The 14,793-nt window shown below is 37.5% G+C and overlaps 1 protein-coding gene across 1 annotated transcript in view; it reads right to left on the bottom strand.

The window, feature by feature from the left end:
- Positions 1-14,793, bottom strand: part of Clcn5 (chloride voltage-gated channel 5) — a 150,533-nt gene that overhangs the window by 30,574 nt on the left and 105,166 nt on the right. The window contains exon 2 of the mRNA XM_026406715.2: positions 13,717-13,863. Coding sequence (XP_026262500.1) covers positions 13,717-13,863 — 147 coding nt within the window. The remainder of the gene's footprint in view (positions 1-13,716; positions 13,864-14,793) is intronic.

Here is a 14,793-nt window from a genome sequence, read left to right as displayed (position 1 = left end):
TGGGCTAGGTGCAGTAGTTTGACCCTGGAAAACTTATTCAGGGAGACTCTTCTATTGGTATGTATTCATATGACATACTAGCCATTAAATACTGAAATACCCCTGTAGCCATAGATAAATAAGCTCTTTCCTGAGGACCCCCCTCTCCACCTCCACTGTTCCTTAGAAACTCCTGAATTTTTCCTGGATCCAGCAGCTAGAACCCCAGGAGGCCCCAGGATTCATTCCCAGTGCTAAGTCTGACATTCAGTCTGATAGGTCAGTGTCCTGTGTTGATTTGAATATCACCTCTGCCCTCCTCTCATTTAGGGAACCACTGCTTTTGGTCTTGTTCACAGCAGGTCTAAACTTGCAAGTTTTAACCTAAGTGTCTAAGACACCAGAAGGACAAGGAAGAAGAAACTCTTTACTAACTCTGCTGAGAGCTAGACAATATAAGGGATGCTGAGGGAAATTGGTAATGGAACTGTAAAAACTGCAACAAACCTATGGTATAGAGTATTGACATTATTTCCAAGAGTTAAGAAAACAGAAAGATGAGGCACAGAAGAAAGGGACCGGGGAAACTAAAAACAAGCATGAATCTAGACTCTAATACCAACTCTGGCTCCTAATTTCCAGTTGGACACAGTCGTATCCCTCCTGGGTTGTAGGCATTTGCTTGAGGGTCTATGTCTTTTATACCTCCCACTCCCGGCATCTGCTACAATCTGGAAGTTCCCAACCTGCTACACCAGTACAGCCAGGGTGCTAATTAGTAGGGTTAGGACAAATAGCATGAGGATTTTGGGCTTGGCATCTGCAGAATCCCACTGAACAGAAAGGCACATAAATCAATGTAGAATTGGAAGTAAATGGGCTAGATTTGTCAAAGGTGCACAGAGGGCTGTCCATATAAAGAAAACAGGTCTGTGCTCTATTATTTGCTCCTCATTCATTCCTTCCCAAACTGACATGTTTGGAGGGCTGACAAGGGGATGCAGACTGTGATGGACAGTGAGTCCAGAAATGTACATTGCATGCTATAGTGTTGGGAAATTCTTCAGGTAGCTTGATTTTTTTATAAAGATACATAATTACTTTTTAGAAGCAGTATTACTCATTTTTTTCTATATTAAGCCTACAATGGTTTCTCTTTATTAATATCCAAAAAGAAGTCCCCACAAGAGAGTAGCAATTATTCTCTGATGGCAGAAAATACTTCCAACAGAGGAAATACCAATCAGGAGACTTTTCTCAAATCACCGAGAAGACTCTGATGTCATAGACAGAAAAGAAAAATGAATGGTTAAAACAAAGTACATATCTCATCTGGAAATTAGCCTTAAGGAAATAGTTACACTTTTTCACACCAATATGTATATGTTATTCAATGCAGTGCTGTTTGTATTAACAAAAACCTAGTATTAGTTTGTATTAGTAAAATACTTGAAAACAATGAAAGTGTCCAATAATAGGGGACTAGTGCAAGGAAAGAAGCAGACAGATGTGTACTGAAATAAAAAAAAATATGGCTGACATATTGCACATGAAAAAAGCAAGTAAAAATCATAATTAGGGCTATGGTTATAGGTCAGTGGTTGCCTAGCATTAGTGAGGCACTTGCCTAGCATGAGTGAAGCACTAGGTTCAATTCTTGCACCACATAAAAAACAAATAAATAAAAATAAAGGTTAAAACTTAAAACAATCATAATTAAAATATGTTTTTATGTGTATCTGTTTGTGTGTGACTGGATGGAGAAACAATTGAAAGGAGCATACCGATTTCTTTTCAGCAGTTGGGTTTAGAGTGGGAAGAAGAGTGGAGACTTCCACATCTTATCTACATGGGTGCTATTTGAATCTTTTATAGTGAGGTGCATTTATGTGTTATGTAAGTTTTTTTGTGTGGTGCTAGGATTGGATCTAGGGCTTCACTCATGCTAGATAAAGATTCCACTACTTAGCTACACATCCAGGTCCCCCCAGTGTAAGTGATTTTGAAAAGAAAAATAGTTAACTCAGAACAGTAGAGACGAGACATGCAGAGCAGTCCTATATTTTGGGCAGCAGACCACTGTGATATTTAGGAACCGATACATGATAGTTGCTGTTGAATACTAGGAAGAAAGCCTGGTTTGTAAATGAGAGTTAATGGAAAAAAGCCTTTGTGATTGGAGGGACCTACTTTTCTAGCAATGAGATGATATGAATTCTAATCCCATCTCCACAGCTCAAGACTTTGTCACCTTGGGCAACTTCCTTAATCTTGCTGAGTTTACAGGTTTTTCATCTATAAAATGGAGGGATATGAGCAAGTATGATTTTTTAAGGTCCCTTCTAACTTCATGCTTTATTATTTGAACAATGGTTCTTTTTTTTTTTTTTTTTTTTTTTTTTTTTTTTTTTAAAGAGAGAGTGAGAGAGGAGAGAGAGAGAGAGAGAGAATTTTTTTTAATATTTATTTTTTAGTTCTCGGCGGACACAACATCTTTGTTGGTATGTGGTGCTGAGGATCGAACCCGGGCCGCACGCATGCCAGGCGAGCGCGCTACCGCTGAGCCACATCCCCAGCCCTGAACAATGGTTCTTGATATGATCACTCATGTACTGTATGGAATGATTTCTGTGAAGACCTTATCTCTGAGGAATTCTGAATGGTATTGTAATTGCATAGTTACCTGAGAACACTCTTCAGGCAAGATCATAAAATGATGCTACCAATCCTTAGAAGAGAGGTAAGATTCAGTTTGTCAGTCAAATATAGGATAATCTAGTAGCTTCCTGGGACCCAACATTTCTGGCAAATGGTTAACTAGGGCTACACCAACATGGTTAAATTATCTCTGATAGCCACAGACCGTGGAACATGCAAGCCACATCCCTGAAGCATTACCACAACTCCTCCACCACATGGCATAAATTGGAACACGGTGGGGTGGAAAATAATCCACTCAGGAATTATAGTACTACCAAATGCCCTTAAAAATATTATATTTCTATCAAGAGTAGACCAAAGTGTTTCACTGATTGGGAAACAAATGGAGGGACTGGGGTTGTGGCTCAGCAGCAGAGCACTCACCTAGCACGTGCGAGGCACTGGGCTCAATCCTTAGCACCACATAAAAATAAATAAAATAAAGGTATTGTGTCCAACTACAACTAAAAATATATATATTTTTAAAAATAAAAATAAATGGAAAGCTTTCTGACTCAGTCCTACAAGTAAACAGCTTAAAATTTATCATGCTCATCCTTAGAAGAAAAGATTAGACAAACCGAAAAATCAGTGACTTTTTTGTGGACCCATCAGAGAACTGTGGTTTGCAAAATAAACAATCAACCCAACATCTGAAGATACAGACTTATCCAAAGAGACACAGAGACACAGCTGATATCTGCTTACCTTTTGAAAAGGCTGGAGCCATAACTTGGGTAGAAAAGCTTAAATGGCAACTTGGACGAACTGCTAAAGGCTGTGTATAGACCAATGTGAGTCTAAGAAACTTCTGGGATCCACGGTCTCAGGGGATTGTCTAAGACCAAACCTGTACTTCCAGGAACCTGACCAAGTTCTCACAGTGAAGGTCCAAGAAAAAATCCCCTCTTCATTCTTACTAGGGGAGGAGAATAATCCTCATTGTGAAATATGCCCCAGGGCAAAATACTTGGCCTGAGTCTTATCCCAACTGGGGTAAGGGCATTCCTCCTAACTCCAGCTCCTTCTAGCTTTCTAGTTTCACCTAAGGGGGAAAACATAACAAGGGACAGAGTTTCAGGTAAATAGATAGATTGCAAATGATAACAGTCAGGGAATGGAATGGAAAGCAGGGAGAACAAAAAGCTAAATATCACAGGTGAAAAACTTGTGAAGGTCACAGCTATAAGAGAGTCCCAATAAAACAATGAGAATTAATCAGAAGATTACAGAACTGCTTCCTCACCCATACTTTACCACCATACCAAAGGACTCTAATATAAGAATAGTAAATTACAGTTGAAAGAATTCAAAACAGAGAATCTCTAGAGGAAATGTACTTAGGGAAACTCAAAATCAAGAAGGGTGATGAAAATAAGAACAATAGAGAAATCTGGCCCGACACCTAGTTATACCATACAGTAAATATGACCCAAGTCATAGGCAGTTTGCCATAAATCCTAACACAATGAAATTAAAATAAAAACTAGTAATGGGAAAAAATGCTGGGCCAGGAACGGGTGACACACACATGTAATCTCAGTGACTCAGGAGGCTGAAGCACAAGGATCACAAATTCAAGGCCAGCCTTGGAGACTTAGTGAGGCCATCTCTCAAAATAAAAAAAAATAATAAAAAATAAAATAAGCTGGGGATGTGATTCAGTTGATAAGTGCTCCTTAGTTCAATCCCAAGTACCAAAAAATAAAATAAAGAAAGCTGGAAAATCCCTAAAGACCTGGAAATTATAAATAACCTATGAAAATTCCAAATAATCTATTGGCAAAAAATGGAAAAAATTTTAAATATTTTGAAGTGATTGAAAATACAATATCCAAATTTGTGGAATGCATGAAAAGCAATGCTTATAGAGAAATTTATAGCATTTAATATTAGAAAAGAAGGCAGATTTAAATCAAAGCCTAAACTTCTACCTGACAAAGTCAGTTTCTCTGGCAAGTGCTTCTGAACACTTAAGGAAAAAAATAATACCAATTTTTCACAGTCTCTTCCAGAAAATAGTAATATAATGATATCAATTAACACCAGAAATATTTGGGAACACTTCCTGACTTACTCATGAGGCCATTACTCTATATGAAAACCAAATAAAGATATTACAAAAAAGGAAAACTACAGGAACTGGAGATGTAGCTCAGTGGTACAGCACTTGCCTAGCATGTGCAAGGTTTTACAGAATCCACTGTAAAAAGAATGAAAAGGTAAGCCATGGGCTTGAAAAATATATTTGATAAAGGACTGGTATTCAAAATACAAAGAAGTCTTAAAATTCATCAGTCAGAAAGCAACCTAAATTTTAAAATGGGCAAAAGACCTAAATCTTATCAAAGAAAAAAATATACGTATGGCAAATGGTAAATGAAAAAAAGTAATCACCACCATTTGTTACTAGAGGAATGCAAATTAAAACAATAATGAGATACCACACGATTAGAATGGTCAAAATCTAAAACAATGCCAATTTTGAGGAACTTATATTCTTTGTTGCTATGAACACAAAATGGTATAGCCTGGAACTCAGCAAGACCCTGTCTCAAAATTTAAAAGAAATAACAAAGAGCTAGGGATGTGGCTCAGTGGTTGAGCACCCTTGGGTTCAATCCCTGGTACTTAAAAAAAAATGAGCTAACAATCCACACAAAGACATCCGTGGATTGATTTATTTATTTAGGTATTGGGGATTGAAATCTAGGAGTGCTTTAAAACTGAGCTACATCCACAGCCTTTATTTTTCTTTTAATTTTGAGACAAGGTCTCACTAAGCTCCTTAGGGCCTTGGTAAAGTGCTGAGGCTGGCCTTAAACTTTCAATCCTCCCTTCTTGGCCTCTGGGATTACAGGAATACGCTATTGTATCCCACAACATTTGTGAATTTAAATGTATATTGCTAAGTGAAAGAAGCTGGTCTGAAAAGGTTACAGACCATATGATCTCACATATGTAACATTCTGGAAAAAGCAAATTCATGGAGATAATAAAGCAGATTTGTGGTCTCTGGGAGCTTGCAAGGGTTGGGGTTGAATAGGTAAAGCATAGATGTTTTTCAGGGTAGTGAAAATATTCTTCATGCACTGTAATAGTGGATACATATCACTCTGCATTTGTCAAAACCCATAGAAATTCACAGTACAGAGTCAACTTTAATGTATGCAAATTAAAAAATCATTTAGGAGTTTAGGATCCCAGGGTGGAATGCGGAATGTGACAAAAGAATATCTGTATCATGATTAATGAAACAGCCTCACTGAAGGGGATAAGAGGAGAAGGTGCTAAACCAAGTAACTAAAAAGGAATCTGAGAGCAAAGGCAAAAAGAACTGTGCATAAAAACTGCACTCTTTGGGCTGCGGCTGTAGCTCAGTGGCAAAGCGCTTGCCTAGTATATGTGAGGCACTGGGTTTGATCCTCAGCACCACATAAAAATTAACAAATAAAATAAAGGCATTCTGTCCATCTATAACTACAAAAAAAATTTTTAGAAACTTCACTCTAGTAGATAAAGTTGTCTCTCATAGAGGGTACTGGTCAACAATTCCAAAACCACTATACATGTATACTAGTCATGAACTAATGGATGATGAATGATAGGAGCCAGGTTTCTCTTTGTTCCAGAGGAAGGTAACACATATAAGTAAGCGGGGGTGGGGTGGGGGGGTGGAGGCTAAGATGATCCATGTAGTAATGGGTTAGAATTAGAATCAGTTTAAGTTTTTAGCTTAATTTAGACTCAAGTTTTGCTTACATTTCATGCTTAGCTTTAGACTCAAGTGGATGGATGGATAGGTACATAGATACATAGATACATACATTCACACACACACATACATACATACATACACAATGGGGTATTTATTTATGGTGCTGGGTGATTGAACTCAGGATCCTACATATGCTAAGCAATCATCTGAGCTGTATCACCAGCCCACATGCTTTTGTGTGTCTGCATACACACATATATTTCCTTAGTTGGCTGAGAGGCCTATTATCAAGAATGTCTTCACAGAAATGATCAATGGGCAGTATTGTGGCAGTTAACTGCCCATTGCTTGGTTCCATAATATTTTCTAAATAAAGGAACCAGGGCTCCTTGGAGAGATGCTTGATTCTAGTATTGGAGCAGGAAATATATAACACAAGTCTGGAGCATATTGTAGTGTCCAAAAGTAAGGGAATGATTTAAAAAAACACACAATAATAGGGGTTTATCAAAGGGAAACGGAGACAACTAAAAGAGCTCCCAATGGCCCAAGCTGGAATAATTTGAGCAACAACATAAAGTAGAAATGAATTACAACCCAAAGTATAAAGTAAATGAATCCATAATGATATAAATGATTGACTAAATAAATGAATGGAAGAAAACAGACAAATCTTACATGCAGAATAATCCTAAATAATTGTAGATGTTTTACCTTCAAAGAGGTGAAGAACTTAAGTGTGGACTACACAGTTACTTCCTTCCAATGAGTATAGTATGGAATGGTGGAAAAAAGAATAGTTTCACAGTAGAGAAACCTCACAAGCAATCAATCATCGAGGCCATCGAGGTTACCATCAACAGCAGTAAATCATGTTGACAGGATGGACCTTTGATATGATGTGCTAAGAACGGCACTTGACCTCAATGGTCTCCCTCCTCAAAACCTATAATCCAGTCTAATCATGAGAAAAACATCACATAAATTCCAACTAAGGGACATTCTACAAAATACCTGAGCAGTGCTCAAAACCCTTAAGGTCACCCAAAAAGAGGCAAGTCTGAGAATGTGCACAAGACACAATATATTCTATGTAATGTAAAATTCTGGATGAGACATTAAATAATCACTAAGTAAATCTGAATAAAATATGTACTTTAGTTAATTAAAAATAGAAATAAATAAAAGGGTGAAACATTAGAAGACATCAATTCTAAAAGCTCCTGATATCCCTGTGAAGTAACCACAAGCCTACAGACACCATCATAGATATCATTTTAAAGATTTAGCATCTGCCCCCACAGAGGTTTAGAAATGGGACACATTTTTTTTTAAAGAGAGAGTGAGAGAGGAGAGTGAGAGAGGAGAGAGAGAGAGAGAGAGAGAGAGAGAGAGAGAGAGAGAGAGAGAATGAATTTTATTTTTATTTTTTAGTTCTCGGCGGACACAACATCTTTGTTGGTATGTGGTGCTGAGGATCGAACCCGGGTCGCACGCATGCCAGGCGAGCGCGCTACCACTTGAGCCACATCCCCAGCCCATGGGACACATTTTTTTTAAGCTTAAAAAGTAGCAGTTAACTGCCACCCTCCCAGACTAAGTGTCCAGGGGAGTTCCAGAATTATGAGGATGATGGATTTTGAAGTACCTTTTCTTCTCCTCCACACACAATCCACACAATTGCTTTAGTTGGGCAGCTCAGGGGAAGCCTAAATGAGGTTAGAATGGTAGGTTTCTCCATGAGCTGGAGTCCAAGATGTTTTCTGTTTCTCCCTGGAGAAAAATTATGACTTTTCTACAACATGGCAGAACAAACAGAACTTTTTCACAAGTTACTTGATGGAATTCAAGTTCCATCATGTTTTCATTGACTATTCATTTCATTCAACTGCTATGATTCTTGTTCTGCTCTGGGACATTGGGAGGTTATGCTGAGTCTCAACAGGTGTTATGTGGGAACACAGCCTACCTCATAATATGCTTCAGCTTTGAAGTTATCCCTGACCCATTTCTATTTTATTCCCCACATCTAATTGGTCATATCAATTTCCCCTGTGAAATTTCTCCAGAACCTATTATTCCTTCCTCTTCATTCCTTTGTCTTCATTCAGGCCTTTTGATCTTTTGCCTAGATTTTTAAAATAACAACAGCTTTACTGATCTCCCACTCACTGACACTTCCTCTCAATCCATCCTCTATACTGCCAATTCTCAAAAACTCAAATCTGATCATGGCATTCCTCTGATTTTAAATCATTTGAAGTGACTTGGTTACAAGATCCCAAAGCACACACAATCTGACCCCACCTAGATTTCTAGCTAGCTATCCAGCCTATCCCCTACTGCCCTCCCTTCTGCTCCAACGGCCACCATCCTCCACACCCCAGGAACCTGAGACCTCAGACAGGCAGAGTCTGTGTTTCTGGAATTCAAAAGGCATTCTCACGCTGCTGCACCTCTACGTGTGTTGCTCTCTCTGCCAGGAATGTCTCCTCGTGCAAATAATTAATGCATTCTGGGTAGAAAGACAAGAAAGTGAGGGAAAGCAGGGAATGGGAGAGCACTACTAGAATAGCACAGTGCTGGGCTCATGTCTGGGTCCTCCATAAATACTAAATGAATGAATGAATGCAGTGCTGACCATGAGGTCTAGATTGCAGAGGCAGGGAGTGAGAACAGATGGACGATGAGAACAGCTCTGAATGTTTCCCTTTTTCTATTTTCCTCCCCCTCTGCTTCTTTCAGATCTCTGTGTTTATGTTTCTTCTAATTTACAGACTACTATAACACTACCTCAGATGCATTTAGCCATGCCATGCATAATTTATTTATTCATTCCCCATAAATCAATTCCTCTAGCCATCTGGAAAACAAGAACCACTTTTACTGCCTTTCAAGCTCCTTCCAACTAATCTTTTTAGTACGTGCTATTGTGCCTGCTACAAAATGTAGTATTTTATGCACAGTTTCACTGTCACATATCAAGGACATTGTGACCATTTTTCTGTTGGTACTGTCTATTAGGAAACCCCATGTGAAAACATTAAATAAAGTAAGAACGATTTGAAAGCAAAGCAAGAAAACTGCATTACTAGAGATTATAGTAAGTGGACTGATTTCTGCATGTGGCTCATAGAAAGCAGCCACATTATTTTATGGTCAGACTTTGAAAACCACAAGCAGTAATTCTCCTATAAAAGCTAGTGAAGAAGGATGAAGGAATTCTCATGTAAAAGCCCAATCTATAATCACAGGCAATGTGAAAAAAGAATCTTAATCTGCCTCGGTTTTCTACTCTATGAAATGGGAATAATGAACTGTTGCTTGCCCCAATAATCACTGAGACCAACACGAACACACAATGTACTTTGGTGATATGGATGCTATGAGACCATTTTCTATTAGAAGCAACCATGATAACTAGGTAGGCCAAACTGGCTTAGCCAGATAGAGCCATGATTGCTATTATAACTGACCCACTATGGATACTAAATGCATGTAAGTGCAAGTGATGTGCAAACACAGTTTTCTTTTGTAGAAGTAGGCAGATATGAAAAATCATTAAACACTAAACCATGAGTATCTCCCTTTTGTGAACTTTAAATTCAGGGTTGTCACCTGCTGGCACTTTCCTGAGTTATCTCTCTTGGGCAAACTTCTGTTCTAGGCAAACTTCTATTCATCCTTTTTAACCTGTGGTTTTTATACTGAAAGGCTCACCCCAAATTCATTGCTTCCTCAGAAAGAGGCATCCATTACTTAAATGTTATTCCTAATTATTATCTATTGCCATGCAGTTTATTTCCATCCTAGTAATTATCACACTGAGTAATTTACTATGTAATTTGTCTACAATTGGCCCTATGTATTCAAAGGTTTCCACATCTGTAGAATTCAGCTGAAGATTGAAAATATTTTTAATAAACTGTGTCTTTACTAAATATGTACACTATTTTGTCATTGTTCTCTAAAAAATACTACAAGTATTTTATAGCATTTCCTTTTTGTGGTGTTTTTCCATTTTTGTTTTCTTGTGCTGCTGGGAATTGAACCCAGGGCCTTGTGCGTGTGAGGCAAGCACTCTACCAACTGAACTATTTCCCCAGCCCTAGCATTTACTTTTTACCAGTTATGATAAGTAATCTAGAGATGATTTAAAAAATGAAGGAGGAGGGCTGTGGTTGTGGCTCAGTGGTAAAGCACTTGCCTAGCACATGTGAGGCACTAGGTTAAATCCTTAGCACCACAAACAAATAAATAAATAAAATAAAGGTATTGTGTCCATTTACAACTAACTAAAAATATTTTTTTTAAAAAGAATACAGGAGAATGTGTATAGGTTCTATATAAACATTATGCCATTTTATCTAAGGGACTTGAGAATCCACAAATTTGGAGTCTGAGGACATCCTGAAACCAATACCCCCCTGATACCAAGGAACAACTGTATTTACTCATTTATTATCTTCCCTCACAAAATCTAAGTTCAGATCAATATCTGTCTCAGTTCCACCACTGTATCCACAGTATCTACAATAGTGTTTGACTCAAAAAACTATTAAATAAATAGATGAAGGAGCTTTGTCCTTGCAGTGATAATAAGGTTAAGGTTAATTAAAAATTTTTTTTCAGTACCAGGGATTGAAACCCAGGGTGCACTACCACTGAGCAACACCCCCAGACCTTGTTTATTATTTTGGAACAAAGTCTTGCTAACTTGTCCAGTCTGGCCTCAAACTTGCAATCCTCCTGCCTCAATCTCCTGAGTTTCTGGGAACTTAGGTATGCACTACCATGTTCAGCTAATTCAACTTCTTAGCATGACATGCAAGATTCTGACTTAGTTATTTGAGCTTACATTCTGTCTTTTTATACCTCTGTATCTTATGCTTGTTGATATCTTTCTGCACAAACTTACTTTTTGTCTGGCATGTTCTCCTTCCTACAAAACAACTAATCTTTCAAGTACCTGCTCCAATATACCCTATTTTGTGAAATTTCTGAACCACTGTAGGTACACAGATACACACAAGACATAATTTATAGAACTTATGCTATAGAATTATAGCAGTAAATAATAATGTAACAATGATATCTAAATTGTTTGAGATAGTATCTCACTATATAGCCCAGCTGGCCTCAGATTCCTGAGCTCAAGTGAAACTTCTGCCTCAGCCTCCCCAGTATGGGAACTACAGGAGTGCAACATCATGCCTGGATGATCCTTAATATTTAACTCTATGAGCATTTAACTCTATGCCACTTACAGTTATAAGTACTTTATAGGTATTATCTCATTTAATCCTAAAACAACCCTAAGAGGTAGGTACTATCATAAGTACTTTGTGTGGCTGTTTAGCTAGCTAGAATTAATTTAATGAAGGTAAGGATGATGTCAAAGCCCTACTAATTCCCAGAACCTAAAGTGTCTACAAAGTTGCATGCCCTTAAAACAAATTTGCTAAGTAATGAATTCTGACAGTACTTCCTTGTCTTCTGTCTTTGAGAATAGCAACACTGGTCAGTTAAAGTACCCGACAATAGTTTTAAAGTAATTCTACAAATTTAATCTTAAAGCTATAAAGTCCTTTCTAAAAGTACAAGAAGAAACACAGAAGTCCCCACTTTTGTGGGGATATAACTGACTATATAAAAATTAAAATATTTGTAGATTTGTGAAAACAAAGTTATAAAATACAAACCAGAAACAGAAAAATATGTCCAACCTATATCAGAAAAAGAATTAGTAATAATAAAGACTCCAATAAATTAATAAGAAAAGATAATCAGACCATTAGAAAAACAGAAACATCATATGAACACGTTAAATCACATTAAACTCCATTAAATAAAAATTATTTTTAAATGGCGGGGCATGATGGTGCATACCTATAATCCCAGCAACACAGGAGGCTGAGGCAAGAGGATTATAAGTTGGAGGCTAGCCAAAAGAACCTTAAACAGTCTGGGGATATAGCTCAGTGGCAAAGCATCCCTAGGTTCAATCCCCAGTACCAAACAAAATAAAAGTATTTTAAATGAAGATTAAAATAATAATGGAAATTATTTATTTATCCTATCATATTGTAAACTTTTAAAATGATGATATTCATTCAACACAGTGAGGTTGTCAGAGAAATAAAACACTATTACATTCAAGTTGCAAAAATGCTGTTCATATGCTTAACAGACATGTATCTACAAGGTTGTTCATTGAAGTATTATTTGTAATAGCAAAACATGGTAAACAACTAAAATGTTCATTAACACAAGTTTAGTTAACTATAGTACAACCGTATCATAAGATTGTATACAATCATGGGAAAGTGGGTAACCAAACAACTTATTAGGAGAATTTTCACTTTGTAGATGTATTCTAGTTAATAAAAATCCAGTTACAAAATGGGAAAAGAAATTGAACACATACTTCATCAATGAATACCTAAGGCTGGTAAATAAGCACATGACATTGATGTTAGCCATTATTAGCCATTAAAGAAATTAAATTGAAACCATGATTAACACTACATACTTCTTAGGACAGCTAAAATAAAAATTAGTGAAAATACCAAGAGCTGTAAAGGATGTGAAGCAAGTGGAACTGTCATGACTATAGCTAGTTCAGATGCAAAATGGTATAGGCAGTTTGGACAGTGGTTTGGCAGTTTCTTATAAAGTTAAACATACTAGCTCAGACATGTGTGCTAAGAAATGTGTTAAACTCAGAGAACAGCATACCAGAAAGAAAATAAAGAAATTCCAGCTACTTGGGGGGTGGGGCTAAGGCAGGAGGATCCCTGGTTCAGGGTCAACCTGAATAACTTAGTGAGATCCTGTCTCAAAATAACATATCAAAAGGTCTGGGGATGTAGCACATTGGCAGAATGCCTCTGGGTTCAATTCCCAGTATGTATGTATGTATGAATGGACAGATGGATAGAAGGAAGAAAGGTAAATATACATTTACCATATGACCCAGTGATCCTATTCCTGGGTATGCTATTCATTTAAAAAAGATAAATCTCTAAGGCATTAACTTGAGTAAAGAAGCTAGTCTCAAAAGGTGACATGTGATTTAATGTATATGACATTATCAAAAAGAAAGAATACAGGGACTGATCAGTGGTACTAGGGGCTAGAGAGGAGGGAGGTCTGACTGCAAGAATTCTTTATGGGGTTGAACCTGTCAGAGGTGGAGGTTACAAGAATCTAGGCATGTGTTAAAATGCAGAGTCCTGTGTGTCAGGAAGGAAATTTTACTGTACATAAATCTAAAGTAAATTTTAAAAAGACATTATTGTCATCAGTAATGATAATACCTTCTATTTCTCGGTCTAAAGGAGGAACATCATCTCTCAAGGAGAAATCCATAGCTGTTCCTGGTATGTCCATCAAGTCTTCATCGCTGGAGCTGCTCTGGAAGCTACTAAAACTCCCCTGCTGAAAACCTCTGTTATCCATGGCTCCTATAAAGAAAGAAAAATAGGAGGCTTATAATAATGATATCTAAGTCCCCAACCCCTCCTTTTTCAATTGTGGTAAACACACATAAAATATAACATCTGAATCATTTAAAGTATGCAATGCAGGAGCACTGAGTACATTTGCAATGCTGTCCTACCATCACTACTATCCATTTCTAGAACTTTTTCATCATTCTAAATAGAAACTCTGTACCCAGTAAACAATCACTCCCCATCCCTCAGTCCCTGGTAACTTCTATTGTACTTTCTGTGTCTATAGACTTGCTGACTCTGGATATTTCATATAATGGAATCATACAGTATGCAGCTTTCTGTGTCTTGTTTCTTTTACTTAGCATAATGTTTTCAAGGTTCATCCATGTTAGGGCATACATTTGACTAATTTTTGTGGCTGAATATTATTCAACTGTATGTATAGGCCCTGTTTTATTTATCCATCGATTAGTTGAAGGACACTTGGGTAGTTTTCCCCTTTGAAGTTGCCACTTATCCTTTTTTTTTGGAGGGGGAGGTACCAGGGACTGAACTCAGGGGCACTCAACCACTGAGCCACATCCCCAGCCCTATTTTGTATTTTATTTAGAGACAGGTCTCACTGAGTTGCTTAGCACCTTGCTTTTGCTGAGGCTGGCTTTGAACTCGCGATCCTCCTACCTCAGCCTTCTGGGCCACTGGGATTACAGGCATGTGCCACTGCGCCCAGCTGAAGTTGCCACTTATTCTTATGCCTTCTTTTGTATATTTACTTTGACAATACAGAACTGTGAAGTACTTACTTAATATACTCAGTCACCCTCTAGTTATGTATCTCTAGACTATACTAAATACTAAGTGGGGGGGGCAGGGTTGAAAACCATTAAAATGAATATAAAACCAAATAAGAGCCTGTGTACAAATATAAGTGGAGTTCAC

The sequence above is a fragment of the Urocitellus parryii genome, chromosome X, assembly GCF_045843805.1.
Source record: "Urocitellus parryii isolate mUroPar1 chromosome X, mUroPar1.hap1, whole genome shotgun sequence".
NCBI classification, from domain to species: Eukaryota; Metazoa; Chordata; class Mammalia; order Rodentia; family Sciuridae; genus Urocitellus; species Urocitellus parryii.
This window is presented reverse-complemented; position numbering and strand designations above follow the sequence as displayed.